General features: G+C 41.7%; 2 protein-coding genes across 2 annotated transcripts in view; both read left to right on the forward strand.

The window, feature by feature from the left end:
• The window catches only part of HGFAC (HGF activator), a 38,402-nt gene extending 32,886 nt beyond the window's left edge, over nucleotides 1-5,516 (forward strand). Inside the window, exons 12-14 of the mRNA XM_030947418.1 lie at nucleotides 1,736-1,876; nucleotides 2,884-3,032; nucleotides 5,346-5,516. Coding sequence (XP_030803278.1) covers nucleotides 1,736-1,876; nucleotides 2,884-3,032; nucleotides 5,346-5,516 — 461 coding nt within the window. The remainder of the gene's footprint in view (nucleotides 1-1,735; nucleotides 1,877-2,883; nucleotides 3,033-5,345) is intronic.
• A 3,415-nt stretch (nucleotides 5,517-8,931) lies between these two features.
• The window catches only part of DOK7 (docking protein 7), a 57,986-nt gene continuing 53,942 nt past the window's right edge, over nucleotides 8,932-12,975 (forward strand). The window contains exons 1-2 of the mRNA XM_030948321.1: nucleotides 8,932-9,456; nucleotides 11,574-11,804. Of these exons, the coding sequence (XP_030804181.1) occupies nucleotides 9,231-9,456; nucleotides 11,574-11,804 (457 nt within the window). The 5' untranslated portion in view covers nucleotides 8,932-9,230. The remainder of the gene's footprint in view (nucleotides 9,457-11,573; nucleotides 11,805-12,975) is intronic.

Consider the following 12,975-nt stretch of genomic DNA (forward strand, 5'->3'; position numbering starts at 1 on the left):
CTGACTAGATGAATGTAATAACCCCATCTGCTCTGAAAACCTGTGGTACTAAGAATCATTTTATACACTGAGATAGATTTAAAAATCAGCTGTCTTATCAGTCAGAAGTTAAATGCCCTTCTGATTGACCTTATAATATTAGTCAGAATGACAATGGAGCAGCAACTTATTTCTTATTTTCTGATCTGCTCTTGTGAAAGTTGTCACGTCACCCCAGGGCATCAAGCTGTGAGAGTACTTTGTCTGTGAGATTATTTAATAGCCTGACATTGGGAATATTTTAGGTCAGGCATGTACTGGCTTTTTTTTGGCTCACAGATGGTAAGTATTTTCTACTCTATAGCAAAAAGCATTCAAGTTCTGTGTTGGTGGGAACTCTGTCACAATGTACAAGGAGACAAACTGGATTTGTGACATTGCTCTGCTCTCAAATCTCCTGGTGAAAACCACCCATGAAGCTTTGAGATCTCATAGCTTTTTTAATTACTCTGAAATTAGGTAGGCATGCCTCACCAGTGGGCTATGACCAATTCTAGGGAGAGCTGAACATGGAGTGCCTAAGACAAGCCCAATTGCAAAAATAAATGAGAAAACAGAAACTGTGTTGTGGGGAGAAGATGCAGGTGCCTGTTCTGTCCAGTCAGTGATTTCTTCTGATGCAACAGAAGAGTTTTGTCCTGCTGAAAATACTTTTCTAAAGGAAACAACTATCACGTTTGCTAGGAAATCTGAGGGATTCAGAAGCAGACAGAGTTAGTGGGGAAGAGGAGCAAGGTGAGGAAGTGTGGGAACAAGGTTTGTGTGAGTTTCTCAGGCTGTGAGATGCTGCTTCTATGTTCCACTAAGGCAAAAAACTACCTGGTAGAGAAATAAGACCAGTGAGGTCACTTGCTTTCCACACAGCTGTGCTCACAAAACTCTGAGCTTCCTAAAGGCCTGATGAGAAAGTTTAATAAGTGTGTCCACATTACCTCATCTCTTTGAGTGGTGTGGCCAAACTAACATACTGTCCTTGTTCCACCCAGTACAAAGCCCCCTTTGCTGCTTTATAACCAACTGAAAGAGATTTTCTACGGGGAGCCAATTTTTGAAATATTTCAGTGTCAATCTCATGATGCTGCACAGCTATCTATTTACACTATTTTCAACCCCATAACTGCTTAGTAAAGATTGTGTAGGTTATGTAATATTGTGCAGCTTCAAGAAGCTTGGCTTTGAAATGTCCCAAGGTTTTATTCCTTAATTTTAAAGATCCTGAATTTCGCTGAACTCAGTGATAACAGGACACGAAACACACCAGCTCTTGGAGTAATTAATTTTTTAAATGGAATTGGAATTAGGCCAGTGACCAGGCTTTCAGAAGCAGTGAGTATTTGCACATCCCACTTATTTCAGCTGAAAGTTGGGGATATGTCACTGTTATTTAACTATAAGGTGGGAGGAGACACATGTATTTTCTATCTTCCCCCTTCTCTACAGAGGCAGTGAAGCAAAATCTGCTCAGTGAGCATAGCATAAAATAAATATTCCCACAAGGGGAGTAGCTGAATGTTTCAGCCTTCAATTTGCTGTGAAATCAGGTGCTGTTGAGATGAGTCTGTCTGTCTTTGATTGAAATATCTTAATTAAGAGAGGCTTAGGGGATAATTAAATTTGTATCTGAGACCCATTACTGCCAATCCCATTAAAGAAAGGGAACAGTCACTTTCTTCCTCCTGCATTTTCTATTCTGCAGCTTTGATTAAGCTGAAGAAGAACGGGCAACGTTGTGCTGTCAAGTCCCAGTTTGTTCAGCCCATATGCCTGCCAGAAAGTAACACTGTTTTCCCTGACCAGTTGAAATGTCAGATTTCTGGATGGGGACACAAGCATGAGAGTGAGTAAAACGAGAGCTGATATTTGTAGAAAAAAAATTATGATAATAAAAACATAACGCTGCGGTATACGTTATACAACTGAGAGTTTGGTAAAATGTTTTGCAAGGGACTTCTGGTGGGATTCTTTATACCTACCTTTGGAGTTTAGAACATTTACATCTGAGATAATCATCCTGAACTTCCTTTATAGACTTTGAAATTTGAAGTGTGGTACTTTTGAACAAATATTTGCACTAATTTCAGGATGGAAGGAGCCATGAGCTAGCTAGATCTCACTGGACTGGGAGGGGAGAAAGTAGCTTGTTGGAGTGCCAAACCTGGAATTTTAGTGAAGTGAATCCTTCCCTTCTTCTGGTTTCTCCAGATAGAGATTTTTAACTTCACCATCGAGAAACTTTGAAAACATTGATAGGGGAAGGCCAGGTAGACTTTGGGCTAAGAAGTGCTTACACCCAGATTGAGAAAGGTGGGAAAAATCATCCCATCCTTTCAGAGGAGGAATTTCAGGAATATGAGGCTGGACCATGCTGCTTCATTGTTGAGATAGCAAAGACCAATGCAGGTAGATGAGAAGGACTGAGGAGCTGGCTGCCATAATTTGGTGACAGATAAAGTATGAGCAAATATCCCAGTCTAAATATGTAGTCTAAAGATAAAAAGAAGTAATAGAGTCACTGAAAAATGGATGATTTATTATCACATCTGGAAACAGGTGAGAAGAGGAGTGCTGGGGTACTGTTGCTGAGTCTCTAGAAAATGAGAGAAGCCAAAATGTATCAATGACTGGACATTGCAATACAGTTATTTTATGGAGTCTGACTGGAGGATCAGAAAGTGATCACTATAAAAATTATTTTGTTTTAAAGACATCCATAACATGAACACTACTGAGAGGTGTTAAATGTGTTTATTATGTGTTAAATGTGTTGTGCCTTGTGTTTTCCTGTTATGCTCTTGACATTCTGTAAAAATGACTTTCTTTTCCTTTCTGGGAAATTTTTTAAAGATATATCTGGTTATTCAGATGTCCTGCAAGAAACACTGGTTCCACTTATTCCAGAGGAGAAGTGCAGAAGTCCTGAAATTTATGGAACAGAACTCACAGAAAATATGTTCTGTGCTGGCTACTTTGATAGCAAATCTGATGCTTGTCAGGTAATGCTGCATCATCTCTAGGCAGGTGATAGAAATGTATTTGGGTCATAAATGCTGCAGTGTTACAATTCTTACTTTTGATTTTACAGTGTTCCTAAAGAAAAGTAATATTCCTAAAGAAAAGAACCTTATATGACTGCTTCCACCTTTATTTTTTCTCATGTTCAATGTCAATTAAGCTCCACAGAAGAGCTCCAGGGTATTGCATTCCTCCTGCCTTCACATAAGGCAGTGGTTGTGCACTAGAGGGTGTGTTGCTCCAGTCCTGGCTGAGCCTGCAGGTGGTGGCAATGGATTTGTGCCCAGCTGGCAGGGATGTGCCAGCAGGAAAATCAGCATGAACCTGAGTGGGGACAAATCCCAGAGCTGCTGCCTCTTGCCTGAGGGAAAATAAGGACACCTGGGTAGGAGGTGAGGAGCAGTGGTGAGGCTTGGAGGAAGGAACTGAGGTTTCTATAGTGGATGTGACTGAATGGGGTAGAATGTCAGTCAATAGGAAACTGTGTTATGTAACCTCAGTCTTTCATGGAATGACCTCATGCTCTCACTACTTTCAGTTGTGTCACACCTCAGCTCTGAATAAGGATGCAGAATTGTTGTGGTGATAGATGAGACTTCTTAAAATGAAGGATCAGATTATTCCTTACATAAAACTTCAGATTTCATCTACAGCTCATTTTGAAGGAGGAGGGTTTTGCTCTATTAACATAAACTCGTGAAAAGGCAGCACATAGCTAATAGCTGGCAGTGCGAGTGCAGGAAAGAATGTCATGTGTGCTGGAAGCCCCACAGGGGTCATGAACATATCCAAAGAAAGGTGGCAGGAGCAAAATGGCAGCAGCCAGCAGCGGCTCAAGGCCAAGGCTGAGACTGAGGCTGCAAGGGGTCACAGAGCGAGAGGGATGGAAACGACCCTGCCTGCCCAGCTCCCCTTGCCTTTACCAGGAAGTGCAAATAAGAGACAGCATTACAGCTGATTCTCTCTCCCTGCCCTGGAAAAACAGAAATTGGGAATGAGAAGGAGAAAAGAAAGTAGAGGGAAGGAGAAAGGAGTTGCACAAATACAAGTGGCCTGGAGAGATTTACAAGGTCTGAGAAACAGCAATTTTGAATCAATAGATGTTGCTGAACAACAGTGCTCATGACATGAAATCATCATTAGTGAATCAATAATTCATTTTTCCGTATGGTCAGACTTGTAGTGGGGTCTGAGGAGAAATAATGAAGACCCCTTAATGTAACAACAGATGTAGCTGATCTCTGGGTTTTCTTAATGTACCTAGGATATTAACCTGTAAACCATCTGTTATGTATAAAAAATATTCCAAGATCAAGAAATTTCAAACAGACAATGTGTTTTAAAATATTTTTAAAAGATTTTCTTGGAAACTTTTGTCATTTAATTAGTACACTGATGCCAAAACTGCAATCAGACTAATTGTGAAAAATATGCAAACAAGCAAAAATTCATCTGATGTCCCTCACTTATCTTCAATATAAAGGCAACACAATTTTCCTATGTATTTTTGTCTCAAGAAATTTTTCTTTTGAGATAGGAAAAAAATATTTCTCCTTAGTCTTAAATAACTGCAGTGATGGCTGCTTTCACCAGTACCATTTACTAAGTCACATTTTTAATTTATTACATTTTAATTTCTCTAGAAAGTCAATCTAAGAATAACAATGAAAATAATAAAAAATCCTGTCCTGAATGTTTTCAAGGTTTAATATAAGTAGAAATATCCAAAATTAACCCTTGCTGTAGTGTAGTTTGGGCTGCTTTCCAGTTTATGGTTTAATGACAAGATAAATACTCAGTCGCAAATTCAAGTGCATGGAAAACCCCATATGCCACATAAAATTACAGTATCCCACAGTGCCAAAGTGTGGCTGTATGCAACACCTTTCTTTGAAAACTCCCATGTTCTCTGAAAGTTGTAATAAACTGCATCGAGAAACTCTCCAAATGCACCCATGTAGCCTCTCCATGCAGTGCTGATATTACAACACAGTGCCAAGCCCCAAAGGCTTGTTCACTTCCATTGAAAATTATCTACATCAACCTACTGCTTTTCAGTAGGTGTCTGAATCTAAAATTTTCATATTTTTAAACAAAATCTGATATTTTGATACTTTTGTTAATGCGTAATTTTTAAAATCCACCATTATATTTGAATGTGACTAAAAATGCTTTCTATAATGAAACTTCAGTAAACTGCTTTTATTAATTTCTTTTTTTTTTTTTTTTTAGTTTTACTGATCTTCTGACTGCTTTCTATCCAATTAGATAACCTTTGCTTACTTTTGATGCAGGGAGATTCTGGTGGACCTCTGGCTTGTGAGGAAAATGACATCTCTTACCTCTATGGAATTATCAGCTGGGGAGATGGCTGCGGCAGAGTCAACAAACCTGGAGTATACACAAGAGTGACAAACTATGTCAAGTGGATTAATGAGAAAATAGGCCCCCGAAAAACTGGTTGAATAGTTAAATACACTAACATTTGAAACAGGGTTCTGGAGTCTTTTGGTTTTATTAAAGTGGCATATATATTTTATTATAAGCTGGTATGAAAACTCTCATGGTAATTCTTAGCAGTTCCAAGCCAGACCACCGAAAGCAGCCCTGCTCCATCTGATGTCAGCTGCCTTGATCTATCATTCAAGGGCTGTGGATTGCTCGACACACGACTGCCTTTATTTGTCATAATAAAAAAATCTCAAACATATTGAGACAGTGCACAAAAATCTGCAACTCTCTGTCTGCTTGGTGGATTACCTAAAAAGGGACTTGACCTGTTCTACAGTTTCTGGTGGAGCTGTCATCCCCCAAACCAACCTGCAACAATATCATCCTTGTATTCTCAGTTGAAATGAAAAAATAAACAGGAGAATCAAAAATGAAATTCCCTCTCCTTGAGAAATGATCTCTTGAAGCCCAGGGCAAGAGACACTAAGAGAACAATGTAGGTAAAGCTGCTCCTCAGCTAACTGCAACAAGTCTGGGGAAAGAAACCAGAGGGTTTAGGTTTTGTTTCAACCAAACACGTAAGCATATTTTTATATAAACATATTTCTGTGTTCCGCTGACGTAAAATCAGGAACATGTCTCAGAGCTCTGCTGAATCTGGTGTGCAATTTTCCAGCAAGGTTAATGCAACAGCTCCAGAGAGCTCAAAGTCTTTTGCTGAAAAATGTTGTTATCTGGAGCAGCTGATTTAGGTTGATACAGCCAGGACCTTCTGCAGACTATTAATCTGCTCCTTGCCCTGAGGATAGCAATGGAAACACTTCACCTTGCTGATAAATCCTTCAATGTTTCTTTAATTTGACAATGTTTTGAAGATGTCTTAGGTTTTGTACTAACAAGTTGTTCAACTATTTAGATAACTCAGAAAGGAGGTTTCTTATAACAGATTTTTCAACTGGATGGCTGGGGTGCAGCTTGACATTTCCCTTAGGGATTTGGTGATATCATAAACCACAGGCTTTACTGTCATGGTCTGTGGAATTTATATGGGAGCAACCAAAGCAATTATTACAATAATTACAGATGTTTAGAGGCAGTGGACTCAGCTGTATGAGCAAAAACAGGCAGAAAATGATTCAACAGAAAAAGTCTGACAAGAATGGAAAATTCTTTTTTTTTTCCTTTAGCTGTGTCAGATGGGTACATTTAGGTGTTGTTGTGAAATGTATTTTTCCCCTAATGAACATTTATGAACTCTCTTAAGTTTTTCAAGCAAAGTTGTTTTTTAATGTAATAGAATTTTAAAGTGATACCTAGATATTCAGATGTGTTTTTTGTTTGCAGTGTCCTCATGGGTTTCTTAGTAGTGGTGAATGTTATTGGCAGTTAAAAGAGATTTTTAAGGAAAAATAACCAAAACTGCATCTGTGTAAGTACAAATATACAACAATGCTAATCTAGATAATGATGTAAACTGCTTAATAAAAACATTTACCCTCTGTTTCTTGAACTTAGTCTGTTATATATAAAGTTACAGTAAGATCTTTGAATCCCTCTGTAGGCAGTTCTAGAGGTTGAGAGCTGGTAGAAAGATGAAATAACATTTTGTGCTGGAAGATACCTGAAAATCTCTCTATAAGGGTCAATTTCAGCTGCTGGTGCTCCCAGTTTAATCCAAGTGTCACACACATTTCCAGTAGGCAGATGTAAGCACCTGGGTATGTTATTAAGCTATTGATACCGTGAGTCTCGGGATTAAAGCCTTTAGTTTGTTTTTCTGAGGCACTAAACACTAGCTTGAAATATTAATGCCCACCTCTGGGATCTTGATTTCAAACCAAGCTGAAGATTTTTGTGTGGCTCTGCCTCCCTGGCCATTTGCAGTATGAGTCTGGCTTGTTTAATGCCCTAAAATGAAAATGACCATGTGGCCGGACTAACTGTACCTGCTGCTGAGACAAGTGCTGCATCAGCAGGAAGGAACAATTTGCTCTTCTTTGGAAGGAATTCATCAGGAACAGGTTTCCACTCAAAGATGAAGCCATTCTGAATGTCTGTATCTGTTCTGTGACTTCAGTTTCACTTTGAAATTAATATCTGTCTACATTGTGAGCAGTTTTGATCTTGCAGCTTCATGTTGTATATACTCACTTGGTCTTCTCTTGCAGTAAAGAAGGTGGCTGTTTGATAGGAAAGGTGTTAGACTGGTGTTTCTGACAATTGGTGTAGAGTTTTTTTAGCTGTCCTGTTTTTAAAATCTATGGTGCTTGTATCAGTACACAGCAACACCAGTACAAATAATAACATATTTGTAAAACATAGATTGAATAGTCTGTTTTCTGCCCTCAAAGGTCTAAATGACAGATCTCCAGCTGATACTAATTTGAATACTTTGAATGCATTAAAATTAATTTGTGGCTTTCAAAGCAGCCTGTTTATCCACTGTGACTGCAATGGCTTGGTGGAACTAAATGAAAATCGGTTGAGCCTCAGCTGGGAGGTGAACAGCACAGTATTACAAACACAGAGCAGGGGTGGCAAGGACATGTCCAGGTTGAGAGATGTCCTGGCCTCTCACACCCTGACATCAGTCTCACTCCTATGGGGCACTCCAGCATCTGCTCCCTGCCTTTCTGTTGAGCATTACCCCATGGAAACTAATTCTCTATATTTTTCACCCCCTTTAAGTGATTATTGCCTTGGTTAAAACGAAAACCAAACTCAAGTGTACTAGTGAAATTTTATTTGATATTTTTCCTAACTCTATATTGAAATCGAATTAGAATGCAAAGCCAGTTGAACAAACACTTCCCTAATTCATTATGAAACACACTTAAAAGATTGTTTTATTAAATTGTATGTTATTCCATGCAAACTGACCGATTTAAAAGGAAGAAATAAATGCAAACATCTAAAAAAACCCCTTCTATTATGCTACTGAAAGAAAAATGTGCTGTAGTGCTGTTTAAAAAAAGCTGAAGAGCTAATTACCATCAAATAAGATGCAGCAGGAGTATTTTTGGAATAATGGACTCTAATTAGTCTATTGCTCGTGGAAATAAATCTGAGGACATCATTAACACATCTTATTCTATTAATTGTAGCTGTTTCTGGTTTCGTGTAAGCGGGTTGTTATCTCGTGACAGTTGTATTGCAAAGAGGAAAAAAAAAAAGTGAGAAGAGTATTTTTATCTGGGGTAGTTGGCAGCGTCTTATGGGAGCCAAGGAGAGCTGTAATTACACTTTTGGAAAGTGAAAATTGGGCATTTTAAGGAAGGTGCGGGCAGGGGGCGTTCGGGCCGGCCAGAGGCGGGCCCCGCTCCACGGAGCGAGTCCGGTGCGGGCTTTGCGGCCGCCCGGGCGCGGGGCAGCCCCTGCGGGCAGCGGCCAAGCCCGGAACCGGACCGGGGCGGGGGTCGCGCTCGGAGCGGATCCGCGGCGCTCCGGTGGCCGCGCCTCGCGCTGAGAAACCCTGGGGAAATAAATAATAATAAAAAAAAAAAAAAATCCAAGTTTTCCCCGCAAGCTAGAAGTAAAACACGTGAACAAAGAGTCATTGGGACGGTCCGCAGACCCCTTTGCCCAGGCGGCAGGTCGGGGGCCGGGCCGCGCTGGCCGCCCGCCCGCGCGAGGCCCTAATAAAGCTATTTTGGAAGTGACCCCTCGGGCGGCCGGAGCGCGGGGCGGGCGCAGCGAGCCGGCGCAGCTGTCCGGAATCATGACTGAAGATGACGGATTCCGTGGTGGTGGAGGGTCACGTCAAGTTGAGAGACGGAAAAAAGGTCCCCGCTCCCGGCGCCCCTTCGGCCCGCGGGGGTCCCCGACCGCCGCCCCTTGCCCTGAGGGGAGAGAGCCCGCTCTCCCCCGCGCGGCCCCGGCTAACGCTGTCCCTTTGCCTCTCGTTGCAGTGGAAGAGCAGGTGGCTGGTGCTGCGCAAGCCCTCCCCGGTGGCAGGTAAGAGGGGCCCGGCGGTGGGGACGGGGCTCGGGGCCCCGCACCTTGCCCGGATCCCCGGGGCGAGTGCCCGCAGAGGCCTGGCGGGGCCGTCCCGGAGCTGCGCTGCCCGGGAGCCGCGTCCGGCCTCGGGGCGAGCTCCTGCGCTCAGTGAAAACAACGGGAAAAGTGACTTTCCAAAGCATTGGCATTGGATTTGGTGACGGTTCAAAATGCACTTTTTTTTTTTTTTTTAATTTTCTTGGAGTGAACTTATTTCTTCAGGGCGACTGCTGGCTGTAAAAAAAAAAAAAAAAGCCACACCAAAAAAAACCCTGACATTGTAAGCTCGGTAGTTATTTTTGATCAGTGTTTTGACAGAAAATATCACTTCGATTTAAAAATAAAATGACATTTTGAATTAAGGAAGAAAGAAAAAAAAAAAAAAGACCGTTTCCATGCTTCTGAAGGGGGAATTGAAAACGTTACACAGAGCTGATGTTTTACTGCTGCAGAGGGAAAAGTAGGCTTCAGGTTTCCCCCTCTGTTCCCAAGAGGGAAAACATTTGGGCCCAAAAGTACATCTCTCCAGGGCTAAATGTTGCCCACACTGGGAAAACGTGAATCTGCGCTGCTGCAGAATGGATTATGGCGGCCTTTCCTGGAATACTGAAGGCTTAGTAATTCTTGGTTACCTGAGTTGTTACAGTCATATTTTAGTGTTTTAAATATCTGCGTCTCATCTAAATCTGTGAAACCTCCCTATGTGAAAGGGCATCTCTTGGTCCTAGAGCTAGTACACAGACCTGTGAATGTGGGCCGGAGTTTTTATTGTGAGCAAGCCAGCTTTGAAGGCTGTAGATGGTGGAACCTGACTGTTAATGTAGCTTATTCTTCAAAAATACTATTTTTATTCTAGCTAAATTAGCCAGGTTTACTAAAAAAGCCCCTGGTGATTTGCTTTTCTTGGTATGTACACCATAGCTGTACTTGAGGCACACAGCTGTATTGCAGAATGTTTAAATACCGTGGTTGCAGCTGTTTTTGCCAACAGGTGCACCAAGACAATTGGGAATCCATGCAAAGCTCTGCATTAGTCGGCAGACAGTTCAGTCTTTCAGTCATTTTTCATCTCTGTGGATGGAGATTTTGCCAGTTCCTTGCCCAGCTGAGAGCTGCAGGGCACCTCAGTGGGGCTGGGAGCACCAGCCTCAGTATTTATAAAATGGTGCAAGGGGGGGGTCTTTGTCTTTGGTGGTTTTAGCTCAGCTAAAGCTGTGGATGTTGCAGCTTTGATATTGACCATTAATTTCATCTATGTCTGAGTGCTGTGTGATAGGAGATGAATGTGGGGGAAAGAGGGCTGCTTTTGTCATAAATGCAAAAGGTGGGAGAGGTGACTCCCCTTTCCTTTTGGGTTTGCTTGTGAAATGCTTGCTTTCCCCATGGGGCTGTGGCACTTTCACTGGTTTCTGCCATTGCATGGTTACTGTGTAATAAACACCTCTGGGAAGGCCTTAATAACAACTGGTGACACAACCAACCACTAAAAAAATAAATAAATAAAAGGTGTGGCACATAATGATTTTTAGCAATGGCTGCTGTGTAGCATTTAACTAAGAAACCTGAGCTGACAGGAGCAATCTCACAGCGCAGTCTGCTTGCCATTTAGTGGCTGGGTAATCTGTGAGCTATTGTAAGAATTTCATTTGTGGTTCAGTATGTTCTAATGAAAATGCAGACAACAATAGCCTCTCGGTCTTTAGAGTCTGTAATGTGAACAGCTATCCTAGCATAGCTCCTAATGCTCTGAATCAATGACCCAGTCCCCCCAGACTCAGGAGAGGATCTGAAATGCCACTGGACTTTGAATAAAATAGGGAGGATTTATTACTGACCTCCTTATTTTTGAGCCCTGTTTTTGAACCCTTAAAACACACCTTCAGTGTTTGCTTCTTGAAAACGAGAACTATAAACTACCTGGGGATGAGCTGGGAAAAGAAATCAGAGTTTTACATTGACTTGATAGAGCTGATCCTGCAGTTGTCTAAAGCTCCTTTGTATTGCAGCAGAGTGCTGAGAAATTTGTTATGGTCTGTGCTCTGCATCATCATATCTGACAGTTTTGCTCCTTTTAGACTGTTTGCTCATGCTGGTGTACAAGGATAAATCTGAACGAGCAAAAGGGCATAAGGAGAGAAGCAGCATGACCTTAGAAGACATCTGTGGCTTGGATCCTGGGCTCTCCTATGAGGGCCTGAATCACACGCTCGCCATCATCTGTCTGTCCCAGGTTGTGATGCTGGGATTTGACAACAAGGAAACCATGTACGCCTGGGATGTGCGAATACGCTACAGTCTGGGGGAAGGTAACCTTTGTCTTCTCACTCTGGTTTGTTTTTTCCCCCCACAGGATAAAAAAAACCCAAAGAAAAGTGAAGCTAAAATGCAAATAAAACAGTACAGGACAAGACCGTCACTCATTTGAGTGTGGACAAACTGTTTTCTCCCTTAGATGTTAAAGCAGGTATCCCGTCCAATAGGTTTTGGCTACAGTACCACCCAGTACTGATGGATAACTATGACAGCTCTTAACCTGGGGTTTTGATTTGGACACTGATGGTGAGTAGCTTTGAAACAAAGTGATCAAACTTCTGCTTCTGGTCCTACAACTGACTCAGGGATTCTGGCAAAAGGGCTCAGGGGGAGCCTGAATTAAGAGATGCAAAGTCCTGAGTAGAATTTTGCCAGTTCATGCCCAGTTTGCTGAGCTGCCTACTGGGTGTTGCATTGATAATTCTCATTGCTGCTAGTGTGCCATTTCAGAAAGAGACTTTGCCCTAAGGAGTGTCATCAGACACATTCTTTCCAGCTAACTTCACCTTTCTCCTTCCTCCTATTTTATTTTCTTGGTTAGCAGCTCCAAAATGAACTGTGGTGAACAAAGAGGGATAATGTTGGTAATCCATAGTATCTGTCTTATGTTTGTTTAGTCATAACTAGGGAAGGAGGGTAGGTGTGTGGGAGACACACATTAGCAATCTTTATCATTTGTTACATATGCTCTGCCATCTGTTGGGTTTGTGGGCTCGTTCCTTTGCAGTACATATGCAGAAAGATGGCCTGGGAATTTTACAGTAAAAATAGGTAGGACTATGAGAAGTGAGATGTGTGGATGTACCTCTCAGGGCTATCAAATATGAAGCCTTGCATAACAGGAAAGGTTAGAAGGGTTGCTGAACAATACAAGCATGAGTAGCTGGAGTGGTTGGTGCACTTTGATGATACAGCTCTACAGTCTTCCAGTGCTGGTTTGGTGTTTTTGTTTTGGTTTTTTGGTCATTTGTTTGGTTTTATAAACTAGGTTTGGGATCTATATATAGCATAGACTTATCCTAAAAGCTAAAGGAGTATTTGAATATAACAGAGTAGGTCTGTGTTTTATGATCTTGCACTGATGTAGTGCTGGAGTAATCTCAGTCTGGGTGTGAGGGTTAAGGTTGGAATTGGAGGACATGCAAAAGCAGTGAGGAGTTTTTT

The sequence above is a fragment of the Camarhynchus parvulus genome, chromosome 4 (assembly GCF_901933205.1).
Source record: "Camarhynchus parvulus chromosome 4, STF_HiC, whole genome shotgun sequence".
In the NCBI taxonomy this organism is placed as follows: Eukaryota; Metazoa; Chordata; class Aves; order Passeriformes; family Thraupidae; genus Camarhynchus; species Camarhynchus parvulus.